The sequence below is a fragment of the Somniosus microcephalus genome, chromosome 14, assembly GCF_052327205.1.
Source record: "Somniosus microcephalus isolate GS21.2 chromosome 14, FLI_Smic_1.0, whole genome shotgun sequence".
Lineage (NCBI taxonomy): Eukaryota > Metazoa > Chordata > Chondrichthyes > Squaliformes > Somniosidae > Somniosus > Somniosus microcephalus.
This window is the reverse complement of record NC_141000.1, coordinates 20,500,484-20,518,217: the sequence shown is the minus strand read 5'-3', so window position 1 is coordinate 20,518,217 and position 17,734 is coordinate 20,500,484. Positions and strand designations below refer to the sequence as shown.

Below are 17,734 nucleotides of genomic sequence, written 5' to 3'. Positions count from 1 at the left end.
CTGCCCCTTACCTTGAATCTATGCCCCCTTGTTATTGACCCCTCTACTAAGGGGAAAAGTTCCTTTCTATGCCCCTCATAATTTTGTATACCTCAATCAGGTCCCCCCTCAGCCTTCTCTGCTCCAAGGAAAACAACCCCAGCCTGTCTAGTCTTTCTTCATAGCTGAAGCGCTCCAGCCCAGGTAATAAGAACATAAGAACATAAGAAATAGGAGCAGGAGTAGGCCAATCGGCCCCTCGAGCCTGCTCCGCCATTCAATAAGATCATGGCTGATCTGATCCTAACCGCCAATCCACTATCACAGAACCATCTCCTGAATCTAACAGAATTAGACACACGAAATAGGAGCAGGATCAGGCTACACGGCCCCTGGGCCCGCTCCGCTACCCACAGGGCCATGACCGATCCGAACCTAGACTCATGTCCAAATTCCTGCCCGCTCCCCGTAACCCTTAATTCCCTTTACTTCTAGGAAACTGTCTATTTCTGTTTTAAATTTATGTAATGATGTAGCTTCTACAGCTTTTTGGGGCAGCATATTCCATGGACCTACCACCCTCTGAGTGAAGTAGTTCCTCCTCATCTCAGTTTTGAAAGAGCAACCCCTTATTCTAAGACTATGCCCCCTAGTTCTAGTTTCACCCATCATCGGGAACATCTTCCCCGCATCCACCCGATCCAACCCCTTCACAATCTTATATGTTTCAATAAGATCGCCTCTCATTCTTCTGAACTCCAATGAGTAGAGTCCCAATCTACTCAACCTCTCCTCATATGTCCATCCCCTCATCCCCGGGATTAACCGAGTGAACCTTCTTTGTACTGACTCGAGAGCAAGTATGTCCTTTCTTAAGTATGGACACCAAAACTGTACGCAGTATTCCAGGTGCGGCCTCACCAATACCTTGTACAACTGAAGCAATACCTCCCTATTTTTATATTCTATCCCCCTAGCAATGAAAGCCAACATTCCATTGGCCTTCTTAATCACTTGCTGCACCTGCATACTAACCTTTTGAGTTTTGTGCACCAGGACCCCCAGATCCCTTTGTACTTCAGTACTTTCCAGTTTCTTGCCATTAAGATAATAACTTGCTCTACGATTTTTCCTGCCAAAGTGCATAACCTCACACTTTCCAGTATTGTATTCCATCTGCCAAATCTCTGCCCACTTACTTAGCCTGTTGATGTCCCCTTGCAGGTTTTTTATGTCCTCCTCACTCACTACTTTCCCTCCCATCTTAGTATCATCTGCAAACTTTGATATGTTACACTCGGTCCCCCTCCTCCAAATCGTTAATATAGATTGTAAAGAGTTGGGGACCCAGCACTGACCCCTGCGGAACACCACTAGTTACTGATTGCCAGTCTGAGAATGAACCATTTATCCCAACTCTCTGCCTTCTGTTAGATAGCCAATCCTCTATCCATGCCAGAATATTACCCCCAATCCTGTGATTTTTTATCTTAAGCAATAATCTTTTGTGTGGCACCTTGTCAAATGCCTTTTTGGAAGTCTAAATACACTACGTCCACTGGTTCCCCTTTATCCACCCTATATGTTACTTCCTCAAAGAACTCCAGCAAATTTGTCAAACATGACTTCCCCTTCATAAAACCATGCTGACTTTGTCCTATTAAATTATGATTATCCAAATGTCCTGTTACTGTCTCCTTAATAATGGACTCCAAAATTTTACCTACCACAGATGTTAGGCTAACCGGTCTATAGTTTCCAGCCTTCTGTCTACTGCCCTTTTTAAATAAGGGTGTTACATTAGCAGTTTTCCAGTCTGCCGGGACCTTTGCCGAGTCCAGGGAGTTTTGGAAAATTATTACCAATGCATCCACAATCCCTACCGCCACTTCCCTCAAAACCCTGGGATGTAAGCCATCAGGTCCAGGTGATTTATCCGCCTTGAGTCCCATTATTTTACCGAATACCACTTCCTTAGTGATTTTGATTGTGTTTAGCTCCTCCCCCCCCTTTAGCCCCCTGTTTGTCCAGTGTTGGGATATTCTTAGTGTCTTCTACTGTAAAGACTGATGTAAAATATTCATTGTGTTTTTGCCATCTCCATATTTCCCACCATTAATTTCCCGGTCTCATCCTCTAAGGGACCAACATTTACTTTAGCCACCCTTTTTCTTTTTATATAACTATAAAAACTCTTACTATCTTTTTTATATTTTTTGCTAATTTACTTTCATAATCTATCTTCCCTTTCTTAATCAATCTTTTTGTTATTTTTTGCTGTCTTTTAAAGTTTTCCCAATCCTCTATCCTCCCACTAGATTTGGCTACCTTATATGCCCTTGTTTTTAGTCGAATACTATCCTTAATTTCTTTACTTAGCCATGGATGGCTGTCTTTTCTTTTACACCCTTTTCTTCTCAGTGGAATATATTTTTTTTGGAAGTTGTAAAATAACTCCTTGAATGTACACCACTGATCATGTATTGTCTTACCCTTTAATTTATTTTCCCAATCCACTCTACTCAATTCCGCTCTCATACCTTCATAGTCTCCTTTATTCAAGCTTAGCACGCTTGTTTGAGATCCAACCTTCTCGCCCTCTAATTGAATATGGAATTCAACCATGTTATGGTCACTCATTCCAAGGGGATCCTTTACTAGGACATTTTTAATTAATCCTGTCTCGTTACACAGGACCAGATCTAAGGTTGCTTGCCCCCTGGTCGGTTCAGTTACATACTGCTCAAGAAACCCATCCCTAATACACTCAATGAACTCATCCTCAAGGCAGCCCTGCCCAATTTGATTTGTCCAATTAATATGATAGTTGAAATCCCCCATAATTATAGATGTTCCCTTATTACAAGCCTCAACTATTTCCTGATTGATACTCCGTCCAACAGAGTTGCCACTGTTCGGAGGCCTATAGACTACGCCCACTAGTGTTTTTTTCCCCTTATTATTCCTTACCTCCACCCAAACTGTTTCATTATCCTGATCTTTTGACCCAATATCATTTCTCTGTATTAGTGATTCCTTCCTTTATTAACATAGCCACCCCACCTCCCCTTCCTTCCTGCCTGTCCTTCCTGATCGTTAAATAACCTGGTATGTTTAATTCCCAGGCATTGTCACCCTGCAGCCATGTTTCTGTAATGGCCACAAGATCATACCCATATGTAGTTATTTGTGCCATTAACTCATCTATTTTGTTACGAATGCTACGTGCATTCAGATAGAGAACTTTCAAATATGTTTTGTGACACTTAGTTCCTGCTTTTGCCCTTTTTATTACTTTACCTTTTACTCCATACCTTCTGCCCCTTCCTGACACGCTCTGGTTTTTAATTTCCCCACTGCTACCCAAGTCTATTACCTTCTCTGTTGTCATTTTTATTATTTGCTCTCTAGGAACCTCCCCCCAACTAGTTAGTTTAAAGCCCTCTCTACAGCCCTAGTTATATGATCCGCCAGGACTCTAGTCCCAGCACTGGCCAAGTGAAGCCCGTCCCAACGGAACAGCTCCCTCCTGCCCCAGTACTGGTGCCAGTGTCCCAGGAAGCAAAACCCATTTCTCCCACACCAGTCTTTGAGCCACGCATTTAACTCTCTAATTTTATTTGTCCAGCCAAATTTGCTCGTGGCTCAAGTAATAATCCAGAGATTATTACCCTTGTGGTTCTGCTTTTTAATTTGGCCCCTAGCTGCTCAAACTCCCTCAGCAGAACCTCCTTCCTTGTCCTATCTATGTCGTTGGTACCAACATGGACCACAACAACTGGATCCTCCCCCTCCCACTCCAAGTTTCTCTCCAGTCCAGAGGAGATGTCCTTAACCCTGGCACCGGGCAGGCAACACAGCCTTCGGGACTCTCGCTCTCGGCTGCAAAGAACTCTATCTATCCCCCTAACGATACTATCCCCTACCACTACAACATTTCTTTTAACTCCCCCCACTTGAATGGCCCCCTGCTCCACGGTGCTGTGGCCAGGTTGCTCATCCTTCCTGCAGTCCCTGCTCCTGTCCCCACAGGGAGTAAGAGCCTCGAACCTGTTGGACAAGTGCAAGGGCTGCGGCTCCTCCAACACTACCTCCTGGATCCCCGTACCTGCCTCACTGGTACCTAACATCCTGGTAAATCTCCTCTGCACCCTCTCCAAAGCAATCACATCCTTCCTATAGTGTGGCGACCAGAACTGCACACAGTACTCCAGCTGTGGCCTTACCAGCGTTTTGTACAGCTCCATCATAACCTCCCTGCTCTTGCCTTTATTAGCCGAGGCATAGAATATAAGTACCCCATATGCCTTTTTAACCACCTTATCCACCTGCTCTGCTGCCTTCAGGGATCTATGTACATGCACACCAAGGTCCCTCTGATCCTCTGTCTTTCCTAGGGTCTTACCATTCATTGTGTATTCCCTTGCCTTGTTAGTCCGTCCAAAATGCATCACCTCACACTTTTCCGGGTTAAATTCCATTTGCCACTGTTCCGCCCATCTGACCAACCCATCTATATCGTCCTGTAGCCTGAGGCTTCCCGCCTCGCTATTTACCACCCCACCAATTTTCGTGTTATCTGCGAACTTACTGATCATACCTTTTACATTCACATCCAAATCATTAATGTAGACCACAAACCGCAAGGGACCCAGTACCAATCCCTGCGGTACCCCACTGGACACGGGAATGGGGGCTCGGGGGAGAGAGGGGGAATGGGGGCTCATGGGGGGGGGGGGGGGAAAGAGGGGGGAATGGGGGCAAGGGGGGAATGGGGCTCGGGGAGAGGAGGGAAATGGGGGAGGGGGGAATGGGGGCTAGGGGGGAGAGGGGGCTCGGGGGGGGGGTGGGAATGGGGGCTCGGAGGGAATGGGGGGAGAGGGGGAATGGAGGCGAGGGGCATGGGGGAGAGGGAATGGGGGCGAGGGGGGCATGGGGGAGGGGGAATGGGGGAGGGGGGCATGGGGGAGGGGAATGGGGGAGAGGGAATGGGGGCTCGGGGGAAATGGGGGGAGAGGAGGGGGAAATATGGGGAGGGGGGAATGGGGGGGAAGGTGGGAGAGGGAATGGGGGGGAGAGGGGGCATGGGGGGGAATGGGGGAGAGAGGGAATGGGGGCTCGGGGGGGGAATGGGGGGCGAGAGAGGGGGAATGGGGGCTCGAGGGGGAGAGACGGGGAATGGGGGCGGGGGGGAGAGATGGGGGTGGGGGTGAGGGACGGGGAATGGGGGCTCTGGGGGGGGGGGGGGGGGGGGAGGAGAGATGGGGGCTCGGGGAGAGAGGGGGAATGGGGGCTCGGGAGGGGGAGAGACGGGGAATGGGGGCGGGGGGGAGAGATGGGGGGTGGGGGTGAGGGACGGGGAATGGGGGGGAGGAGAGATGGGGGTGAGGGGAGAGATGGAGACTGGGGAATGGGGGCTCGGGATGGGGGGTGGGGGGGGAAGAGACGGAGACTGGGGAGTGGGGGGGGGAGGATGGGGAGAATCTTTTCCCCGCCCTTGGTTTCCCCTCTTCGTCTGCTCACGGGTGGCCTCCTGGTTCTTGGGACTTCTCACACACCTGCTGGTGTGAAACCCCAAAAAGATTATCAACTACAGGGGCTCAACCTTTATAAGGTAAATCCAATAAGATTTGTAGAAGTCATGTTATCAAATCTCCAGGAATGCCTCTGACCAAAATTGGCAACCCTACTCTATCAGTACATTAGGTACTGATGAGCAAACAGTCCCCTACCCAGCTTTTCAAACATTAGCAGCTGCAGCACACAGAGGGAGGGTGTCCCGGACAGGCATCTGCAGGGTATTAATCCCTCCCTCCCCCCCCCCCACGTCCCAACTTAGCTGGGATCTGCCAGGCAGTCCGGCCCTACAGCAACCACCTTGCCCTGTGCAGGCTGCCAACGTAGCAGATCCCAGGATCAGGGCATCCCTCCCTCAATGGAAAAGGACCCCGGGATGGCAATGAACTGGGAAACCCAATGAACTGAAATCACATCCAGCTGGCAGGGCTCCAGAAGTGAGCACAAACTCCGGTGAGGGCGAAAGAAAGGGACACTGTATGAGATGCAGCCAATCCTGGGATATTTTGCTCATCCAGTTTACAATGACCATTTTGAAAGTATGGACATCTGTAAATAAAGGACACCTGATGCAAGTCCCTTGGGTGTCCCTAATTTACAGGATTCACTGTAGTATAATTCAGCTATTGTGAATGCTATTGTGATATATGGAAGGACAATTACTTGGCAAAATTGTATGAGATATTTTAGAAATGTACCTTTTTATATAAATACTAACAGCCAACTGCAAACCAAAGGGCCACAGTTACTGTTGAGCTTGCCCACGTAACGATCACTATTTCAAAAAGTTATTCATTATGCAAAGTGCTTTGAAATGTTTCCGATGATAAAGTGGCATAATAATGTGAGCATTATTTCTATTTAAAACTGCCATTAGGATTCACTGTTGAATTTCTGATCGCTCAGAATTTTGTGGTGTATTGATAATTTTAGATGTGTCGTGATCAGAAACCTTTTTTCCAGAGTTGATTATGCTCTCATTAGACACTCTGCCAGGAAAAGACAAACATTCATGCATAGTTGTGTGGTAACAGTTTTCTTCTGGCTTTTAGGCAATAATATACCAAGAAGCTGACAGCACTCATCCAGTATTGACTGTTCAGGTCACAATGTACTCTCTTTTGACACAATTCTGAAAATAATTTTTGTTTTATTTTAAAGTGCCTTTCTTTCCTTCTCCATACTGTAGCTAGATCTGTAGAGGGCTTTTGTGATCATTGTTCATGCATCAACAATAACTGGTCACCTCTGTAATCTAAATATGTCATTTTAACAAATTTCATTGTGGCTTCTTTTGATCAAAGACGTGCTGGAAGAGATCAGATCATTCATCTCCTACGTGTCAATATTTCATCTCTCTATTTTGTTTTGGGCTCTTTTGAATTCCATCAGTGTGGCAGCCTGATGAGATTTTTAGGGTGGGAGATTAATAAGTCAGAGTGTTACTTAATATGCACTGACTGATTAGTGGCTTCCTTTTTATTTTAGGCATGATGTATGTCTGTGTTCCAGTACATTCTAATTTAACATTGCAAGAACCATTTGGATTTTCTCTAAAGTGAACAGGGTGCAAAATATTAATTAATAGGAAGTCTTGTGTATGTAACTGTCCATAAAAGCTACTTGTTTATTCAAGTTAAAATGTTCTCTAGGTTTCAAATTTGAAGAATTTCCCATCAGATACAGGGTTCTTTTCAAAAATGGGTGTGCTGGGAAGCAGCCTGTTCCTCGATTGTCGAAGTGTACAACTCCAGAACTTTATATAAAACTAGTTTGTTTTGGTTAAAAGTACTACCACAGGGGAGCTCAATTCCAGAGCATCACTGCCTAAATAAAGCCTCTTCCCAAAACCTGGGGGGGGGGGGGGGGGAGGAGAGAGAGGGAGGAGGAAGATGGGGTAAGTAATAGTGGTAGAGGGTGACATGAATCAGTCTTTCATTCATGAAAGAAAGACACATGAAATAATACTGAGCGGCCTACGGGTGGCGCTGTCCAGGGAGAGTATAAATACTCGGGCACGGGCCCAGCTTGTGCAGGACATTCTTAACAGGAACTAGTGAAGGACACAACTAGACCACCATGTTGTAAAACAGTTGATTAAAGATTTGTTTAACGCTTAGACCAAGTGATTAGTAGTTTTCTTACGTCAGAGGGTTCGATAGTTAGGGGAGCAGATAGGCGTTTCTGCGGTTGCAGATGTGACTTCAGGATGGTATGTTGCCTCCCTGGTGCCAGGATTAAGGATGTCACTGAGTGGCTGCAGAACATTGAGGGGGGAGGGTGAACAGCCAGAGGTCATGGTCCATATCGGTGCCAAGACATAGGTAGAAAGAGGGGTGAGGTCCTGCAGGCAGATTTTAGGGAGCTAGGAAAGAGATTAAAAAGCAGGACCTCAAAGGTAGTCATCTCTGGATTAGTCCCGGTGCCATGAGCTAGTGAGTATAGAAATCGGAGAATAGAGCAGATGAGTGCATGGCTGGAGAGATGATGCAGGAGGGAGGGCTTCAGATTCCTGGAGCATTAGGGCCGGTTCTGGGGGAGGTGGAACCTGTACAGGCCAGACAGGTTGCACCTCGACAGAACCGGTACCAATGTCCTCGCAGGGAGGTTTGCTAGTGCTGTTGGGGAGGGTTTAAACTAAGTTGGCAGAGGGGTGGGCACCAGGATGTAGCATTAGAAAGGAGAAACAAAGGATTGGGAGAAATGGATAGCGCTAAAGTAACAAATAGTAAGCTATTAGGTGGGGTCAGACTAAGAGAGGTTTACAGTGTATGCATGTGAACGCACGAAGCATAGTAAACAAGGTTGGTGAGCTGCAGACGCAAATAGCCAAATGGGAATATGATGTCGTGGCGATAATGGAGACCTGGCTCAAAAAAGGGCAGGATAGCGTATTACGCATTCCTGGATATAAGGTGTTCAGTAAAGATAGGAGGTGGTGTGGCAGTGTTGGTTAAGAAGAATGTTACAGTGCTGGAGAGAGAGGATGTCCTGGAGGGGTCAAGGACAGAATCTATATGGCTAGAGTTAAGAAATAAGAGGTGCCATTACACTACTAGGTGTATTCTATAGGCCACCAACTAGTGCGAATAATATGGAGGAGCAATTTTGCAGAGAAATTATAGAGGTGCAAGAACTGTAGAGTAGTGATAATGGGGAACTTCAACTATTCTAATATAGACTGGGATAGTAATAGTGTAAAGGGCAGAGAGGGGGAAGAATTTCTGAAGTGTCAGGAGAGCTTTCTTGATCAGTAGGTTTCTGGCCCAACGAGGAAGGAGGCATTGCTGGATCTGGTTCTGGGGAATGAGGTGGGTCAAGTGTCAGTAGGTGAACAGTTAGGGAACAGTGATCATAGTATCATAAGGTTTAGATTAGCTATGGAAAAGGACAAGGAGCAATCTAGAGTAAAAATACTTAATTGGAGGAAGGCCAATTTCAGTGGGATGAGAACTGATCTGGCCTGGGTAAATTGGAATCAAAAATTGTCAGGCAAAACTGTAATGGAACAATGGGCTGCCTTTAAAGAGGAAATAGTTCGGGTACAGATGAGGTACATTCCCACTAGGAAGAAAGGTAGGGCAACTAAAGTCAGAGCTCCCTGGGTGATGAAAGAGAGAGAGTAAGATGAAGCAGAAAAATAGTGCGTATGTCAGGTCGAGAATACATCTGAGAATCAGGCTATATATAGAAAGTTCAGAGGAGAAGTGAACAAGAAAATAAGGGGCAAAGAGAGGGTATGAAAATAGAATGGCAGCTAACATAAAAGGTAATCCAAAAGTCTTCTATAGGCATATAAATAATAAACAGGTAGTAAGAGGAGGGGTGGGGCCGATTAGGAACCAAAAGGAGACCTACGCATGGAGGCAGCGGGTATGGCTGAGGTGCTAAATGAGTACTTTGCATCTGTCTTCACCGAGGAAGAAGATGCTGCCATAGACATAGTGAAGGAGGAGGTAGAGGAGATAATGGATGGGATAAAAATTGATAGAGGAGGTACTAGAAAGGCTGGCTGTACTTAAAGTAGATAAGTCACTGGGACCAGATGGGATGCATCCTAGGATGTTGAGGGTAAGTGAAGGAAGAAATTGGGAAGTACTGGCCATAATCTGCCAATCTCCTTAGAAACTGGAGCGGTGCCAGATGACTGGAGAATTGCAAATGTTACACCCATGTTCAAAAAAGGGTGTAATGATAAACCCAGCAACTACAGGCCAGTCAGTTTAACCTCGGTAGTGGGGAAGCTTTTAGAAACCATAACCAGGGACAAAGTTAAGTCATTTGGACAAGTGTGGATTAATTAAGGAAATCCAGCACGGATTTGTTAAAGGCAAATCGTGTTTAACCAACTTGATTGAGGTTTTTTGATGAGGTAACAGAGATGGTTGATGACAGCAATGCGGTTGACGTGGTGTACATGGATTTCCAAAAGGCATTCGACAAAGTGCCACATAATAGGCTTGCCAGCAAAGTTGAAGCCCTTGAATAAAAGGGACAGTGGCAGCATGGATACGAAATTGGTTAAATGACAGGAAACAGAAAGTAGTGGTGAACGGTTGTTTTTTGGACTGGAGGAAGGTATACAGTCGTGTTTCCCAGGGGTTGGACCACTGCTTTTCTTGATATATATTAATGACTTGGATATGCGTGTAAAGCACACAATTTCAAAATTTGCAATGACACAAAATTTGGAAGTATAGTGACCAGCGAGGAGGAGAGTGATAGACTTCAATGCAGAAAAGTGCGAAGTGATACATTTTGGTAGAAAGAATGAGGAGAGGAAATATCAACTAAAGGGTACAATCCTAAAGGGAGTGAATGAACCGGGAGACCTAGGGGTATATGTGCACAAATCGTTGAAGGTGGCAGGGAAGGTTAAGAAAGCATTTAAAAAAGCTTACGTGATCCTGGGCTTCATAAATAGAGGTATAGAGTACAAAAGCGAGGAAATTATGATGAACCTGTATAAATCACTGGTTCGGCCTGAACTGGAGTATTGTGTCCAATTCTGGGCACCGCACTTTAGGAAGGATGTGAAAGCCTTAGAGGATGCAGAAAAGATTTACGAGAGTGATTCCAGGGATGAGGGACTTCAGTTACATGAATAGACTGGAGAAGCTGGGGTTGTTCTCCTTGGAGCAGAAAAGGTTGAGAGGAGATTTGATGGAGGTGCTCAAAATCATGAGGGGTCTGGACAGAGTAGATAGAGAGAAACTGTTCCCATTGGCAGAAGGGTCGAGAACCAGAGGACACAGATTTAAGGTGATTGGCAGAAGAACCAAAGGCGACATGAGGAAAAACTTTTTTACTCAGTGAGTGGTTATAGTCTGGAATGCACTGCCTGAAAGGGTGGTGGAGGCAGACTCCAATCACGGCTTTCAAAAGGGAGTTGGATAAATACCTGAAGGAAAAAAAGTTGCAGGGCTATGGAGAAAGGGTGGGGGAGTGGGACTAGCTGGAGTGCTCTTGCTGAGAGCCGGCACTGGGCCGAATGGCTGCCTTCCATGCTGGAACCATTCTATGATTCTACAAAATCTCTAGTTTGGAATGGAGGCAAATGCTGCTGAATATCAACTCTGCTACATTCTCTTCACCCCTGCGGCCCCCCCCCCCCCCCCCCAGCCCAGTCCCTAGAACCTCTTAATAACCAATGAGTGCACAGCAAGACTTAATAGTATCCCTGAGCCTGGTGATTTGGAAGGAAGCCTGTGGTACCCTGAAGTTCCAGTTGGCCTTTTGTCCCTCTTTCTGTGACATACCAGTATCACTGTGGTTTCACGGGGTGGCATGAGAAGGGCATCACTGGATTGTACATACTGTCCCATCAGAACGGGATCATGTCCAACCAGCAGCTGGTTAGCAAATTTCATATCATCCAACATGACTACGTTCATTACCTCCAAATCTGCCACTTCATCCAGGATTCTATTGTGCGCTCTAAAAATCCAGCACAAGCCAATGCAGTTGAAGTTAACCGTCTATAATGCAGAGTTGCACACAGACATACCTCAGCCATCTACTCAATGCTGTCCACCTCTGCACTAGATAACGGGGAACACATATATTGTTCCAGGGAGCACAATTCCGGCTACCCATAACTCAGTGTGGAAAGGGAGCAGTAGAGACTAGTCATCACAGTCTCCACCTACAGAGGAATGAGAGAGTATCAAATAAGATTGTGCCATCACATTGTTGGGTAGTTTCTAGTGTCACAACTACCCTGGAAAATCTTGGCTAGTGGGGCAGCTAGTTTAGATGTGCACGTTCTCAGCACTACAGCTGAGATGTTGTTCAGGCCCATAGCGTTTGCTGTGTTTACTGCACTCAGCAATTTAATGTTGCATGGAGTGAACTGAATTGGTTGGACGTTGTCATCTATGATGGTGGGGAACTTGAGAGGCGGCCAAGTTGGATCATTCACTTATCATTTTTGGCTGAAGATGTTTGCAAAATATTTGCCCTCATCTCTTGCACTTGCATCCTGGGCTCCATTATAGTTGAGGATGGTGATACTCATGGTGATGGAGCCTCCTCCTTCTGTAAGTTTTCTGATTGCCTACTACTATTCTTGGCAGGTTGTGGTAGGGCTCAAAGAAAGAACTTGCATTTGAATAGCACCTTTCATAACTACAGGAGATCCCAAGAAGCTTCACAGTCAATGAAATACTTTTAAATTGTAGTCACTGGTGTAATATAGGGCAGCACAGCAGCTAATTTTGCACACGGCAAGGTTCTGTGAACAGCAAAGAAGTAACTGACCATATACAGTAATCTGTTTTAATGATGTTGGTTGAGGGATAACTGTGGGGTCTTTTCCATCTACTTCAGAGGGGACACGGGGCCTCAATTTAACGCTTAATCCAAAAGATGGAACCTCCGACAGTGCAGAACTCCCTCTACTGTACTGAAGTGTCAGCCTAGATTGTGCTCCAGTCTCTGAAGTGGGCTTGAACCTACAACTTTGACTCGGAGGAGTACTACCCCTGAGCCAAGGCTGACACCTTGTACAGAGCTTTGCTTTGATCTGTTGGTTGTGTGACTGCTCAGCTTTGTCTATAGCCTACTGCTTTTTGTGTTAACCATGTGGTAGCATCACTGGGTTGTTACCTCATTCTAAACTCTGCCAGGTGCTACTCTTGGCACATCCTTCTACACTGCCCATTGAACCTGGATTGGTCTCCTGGTTTGCTGATGGATGTGTCAAGTCATGATGTTACAGGTAGTGTTGGTATGCAGTTCTGCTGCTGGTGGCCTACAGTGCCTTGTGGATACTCAGTTTTGAGATGCTAGATTTGTCCTTGGTCTATTCCACTTAGTGTGGTAGTAGTGCTACAATACACAAGGGTGTCCTATCATGAAGATGAGACTTTGTCTTCACAAGGACTGTGTGATTGTCCCTCATGCTAATACTGTCACGAACAAATGTGTCGGCAACAGGTAGGTTGCTGAAGACTAGATCAAGTAGGTTATTCGCTTGTCAATTTCTACACCAACTGGTGCAGGCCCAATCTGGCAGCTGTGGTTTTTCAGGAGTTGGCCCTCTTATTAGTGCTGGTACTACTGAGCCACTCGTGATGATGGACATTGAAGTCTCCGCACCCAGCGTGTATTCTGTGCCCTTGCTCCCTCAGAGTGGAGTTCAACATAGAAACTTGTACTGTTTGGTCAGGTGAGGTGGGGGGGGGGGGGGTGGTTGCAGTATATGATGGTCAACTGGAGGTTTCCTTGGTCTAAAGCCATGAGACTTCATGGAGTCTGGAGTCATTCCCACGGCTAAACTCACCCAACAATGCCACTACAGCCCCACCTCCCTGCTGGTGAGTTAGGACATAGCAAAGGATAATGATGGAAGAGTCTGATATGTTAGCTGATAAATATGACCGAGTACAACCCTATCTGCCTGTAGTTTGACTAGTTTGTGAGATAGCTCTTCTGACTTGGGTACCGGTCCCCAAATGTTAGTGAGAAGAGCCTTGTCGGATCAATTGGGCTGGGTTTTCTTGAGTCTTGTCTTGATCTGATGCCAGGGCTGTTGCCAATAAGTCCATAAATACTTAGAATCATAGAATGGCCATAGCACGGAAGGAGGCCATTCTGCTCCCCGCAAGAGCACCCCAGCCAGTCCCACTCCCCCGCCTCTTCCCCTCAACCCTGCAAATTTCCATCCAACTCTCCTCTGAAAGCTGAGATTGAATTTGCCTTCACCACCCTTTCAGGCAATGCATTCCAGATCTTAACCACTCGCTGTGTAAAAAAGTTTTTCTTACGCCGCCTTTGGTTCTTTTGCCAATCACCTTAAATCTGTGTCCCTTCTGCTAATGGGAACAGTTTCCCTCCATCTACTCTGTCCAGACTCCTCATGATTTTGAACACCTCCATCAAATCTCCTTTCGACCTTTTCTGCTCTAAGGAGAACAACCACAGTCTACTCACGTAACCATGCTGTCTCTTTTATTCTGTGGGTTTCAACTTTGCTGGCAAGCCTATAATGTGGCACTTTATCAAATGCCTTTTGGAAGTCCACATACACCATGTCAACCACATTGCCCTCATCAACCCTCTGTTACCTGATCAAAAAATTCGATCAAGTACAAATCTGTGCTGGCTTTCCTTAATTAATCCACACTTGTCCAAGTGACTGTTAATTTTGTCCCTGACTACTGTTTCCAGAAGCTTCCCCACTACCGAGGTTAAACTGACTGATATCTCCACTACCTCCTCCTTTACTATGTCTATGGCAGCATCCTCTTCCTTGGTGAAGACAGATGCAAAGTACTCATTTAGTACCTCAGCTATACCCTCTGCCTCCATGCGTAGGTTTCCTTTTAGGTCCCTAATCAGCCCCACCCCTTCTCTTACTACCCTTTTACTATTTATATGCCTATAGAAAACTTTTGGATTACCTTTTATGTTGGCTGCCATTTTATTCTCGTACCCTCTCTTTGCCCCTCTTATTTTCTTTTTCACTACTCCTCTGACCTTTCTAGATATATGTAGCCTGATTCTCAGATGTATTTTCAATCTGACATCTGTCATACGCACTCTCTTTCTGCTTCATCATATTCTCTATCTCTTTCGTCATCCAGGGAGCCCTGACTTTAGTTGCCCTGCCTTTCCCCCTAGTGGGAATGTACCTCAACTGTACCTGAACTATTTCCTCTTTAAAGGCAGCCCATTGTTCCATTACAGTTTTGCCTGCCGATCTTTGATTCCAGTTTACCCGGGCCAGATCTGTTCTCATCGCACTGAAATTGGCCTTCCCCCAGTTTTTATTCTAGATTGTTCCCTGTCCTTTTCCATAGCTAATTAAACCTTGTGATACTATGATCACTGTTCCCTAAATGTTCATCTACTGCCACTTGTTCCACTTGACCTACCTCATTCCCCAGAACCAGATCCAGCAATGCCTCCTCCCTCTTTTTTTATAATTGTGTTCTGTAGTGATGGTCTGAGTAGTTTGCTAGACCATGTTCGGGCATTAAGAGCCAACCACCTTTGTGGGACTGGATTCATGTTGGGTGAGTCTGGAGAGGAGTGGCAGGATACTTTTACTGAAGGACATTAATGACCCAATTGGGGTTTATGACAATCTGGCAGCTATGGCTATTTTTCTTGGTGTTGGCCCATGCTTTATTCTACCGCCCCCAAATGATCGAATAGCTTAACAATACTTGTTGTTTTGGCCACTACATGAAGAATGGGCCAGATGGAGGAGTATGTCTAGCTCCTCTGGAATCCGACTTCAGCAGATGTCTGTGCCATAGTGAGCTTTTTTCTCTTCTCCTAAAGTCAGTGCCTTGAGAAATCAGAAAACTTGCCTGAAACACCTGAAATGGTGATCAGCTATGTCAGTGGTTGTTATAAAAATGAATTAACTTGCAGATATTTGATACCATTATGAGATCCAGTTTGTAAAACCATGCATGCAATGGAGAGTGGTCGGGTGCTTTTTGTGGGAGTAGTATGTAGACTTGGTGTTAATGAGAAAATATAGGTCAAAAATATCCTGTCCTTATTGAAAGGGTTCGTAATGCATGAAACTGGTAATTATTTGAATGGTGCAATTGATCTCTGAACCAGGGAATAAAATATTTGTAGAGTTGTATTTTTGAGATACAGATTACTGTTATTTACTTCCTTCAGCTTTTTTTGCAGTGCTTTTTGCCGTGGTGCTTTGAAAATTTGTAAATTAAATCCAGGCAGTTATTGCAGCTCTTATTTTGACTGAATTGTTTTGTCTTTCGAAAAACATTTTATCTTGCTGTATCCTCCCTATCTCTCGAACCTCCTCCAGCCCTACAACCCTCCCAGATATCTGCACTCCTCCGATTCTGGCCTCTTGCCCATCTCCAATTATAACCGCTCCACAATTGGCTGTGCCTTCAGCTGCCAAGGCCCTGAGCTCTGGAATTCCCTCCCTAAACCGCTCCATCTCGCTACCTCGCTTTCCTCCTTTTAAGACGTTCCTTAAAACCTACCTCTTTCACTAATCGTTTGGTCACCTGCCCGAACATCACCTTGTGTGGCGCGAACGCTCCTGTGAAGCGCCTTGGGATATTTTACTATGTTAAAGGCGCCATATTACTGCAAGTTGTTTTGTTTTTGTTGAAATAAATACTACCTTGATATTGGGTTCCTAATGTATAAAACACTAGTTTCCTTGCAATTTAGAAAATATGCTTTCCTTGACTAAATATAACATTGGCCCTGAAATTAGGATCGGGAGCTTGCCGCGTGTGCAAGCCCCCGATGTGCACTCACCCTGCGCGCTGACATCTGAAGCCCGGGCCTGCTCGCATTTCCTGTCGCAGGCCCGGTTCAGATGTCGGCGCGATGTGCTTACCTGATCCAGCGGCGTAGTTAGTGCGATGTGCCGGCTGGGATCAGGTGAGCACTGTGCAGCCAATCAGGAGAGGGGAAACTCATTCATGAGTTTGACAGTAAGAGCTGTCAAATTCATGAAAAGTATGGGCTGCCAAAACACTACTTTAACTTTAAATAAAATTTTAAAAAACATCCCACTGATTATATTAACTATAAATAAGTTTTTAAAATGTTTTAAACAATTAATTTTTTGAAAAAAATAGGGCCTAAAACTAAACTTACCTTACTGTAAATTCTTTAAAAATAACAAACCTGTGGGGAAAAAAAAATTCTGCATTGTACTAAAAGCCCACTTACCTGAAAAACTAAATACTCGCGTCTGGTTTTTCCACGCATAAAGACTGGAGGCCTTTACACTCGGGCAACTCTGGGGGGGGGAAGGAATTTTACTGCGCACGCGCTGCCTGTGCAGTCGCGCGCGCTCTGCCTCTTAACCCCTTGGGTCAGAGGACAGGAAATACCGGTTTTCTGTGCATGCTGAAAACCAGCAATTCCTCCGGGCACACGCGTGAGTACCCCGTCCTTACTCACACGTTGTGCCCGGAATTACTGGGCCATTAAATCAATTTTCATTTACTAGTTGTGTTGTATTGAATGCTTTGAAATTGGATTGTGAACCAGAGTTAACATTCTCTGAATCGTTCAAATAATTACCATTTTGGTTTTTTTATTATTAGAAATTTTGCTAGTATACAGTCCTAATATAGTTAATAAGTTTTAACAATGTACTTTAACAATATGTAGATTTCTATGTTTCAGTTTTGCTGGTGACCTATATCTATTTGTGAGGAAGTCGAGGGAGAGCAAAATCGTGGGCTTATTATAATGAGCTGATCTTTTGTTTGAACTAGATCCAAGTGGTGAATGTAATCCTGATCTACGACTACGTGGTCACCAGAAAGAAGGATATGGCCTCTCCTGGAACCCAAATCTAAGTGGACATCTTCTCAGTGCTTCTGATGATCATGTAGGTGCACACATTGCTTCAGTCTTTGACCAGTCAAATGCAGTACTCAAACATTTCACACAGGATGGTTTAAGCATGTACTCTTAGCAAAACTGTAAACACTTTGTTACCAACCAATGTAATTTATGCAGTAAACTTGATTGTAAAATGCACTCAAATCAATAAGCCTCAAGATTTTAAGAATTGCTGTGTGATTCAAAACAAAGAATTCTGATCATCATTTACCCTCTGATTTTTATCTCGACTATTAGATGGACAAATCTTAATATGTTTTTTTCACATTCTGCAGTCGAGTTCTTTTAAATTTTCAGACTGGTAACAATTGAG

General features: G+C 45.1%; 1 protein-coding gene across 1 annotated transcript in view; it reads left to right on the top strand.

The window, feature by feature from the left end:
- The window catches only part of LOC147107365 (histone-binding protein RBBP7), a 48,941-nt gene that overhangs the window by 9,878 nt on the left and 21,329 nt on the right, over positions 1-17,734 (top strand). Inside the window, exon 5 of the mRNA XM_086006314.1 lies at positions 17,292-17,407. Within this exon, the coding sequence (XP_085862440.1) occupies positions 17,292-17,407 (116 nt within the window). The remainder of the gene's footprint in view (positions 1-17,291; positions 17,408-17,734) is intronic.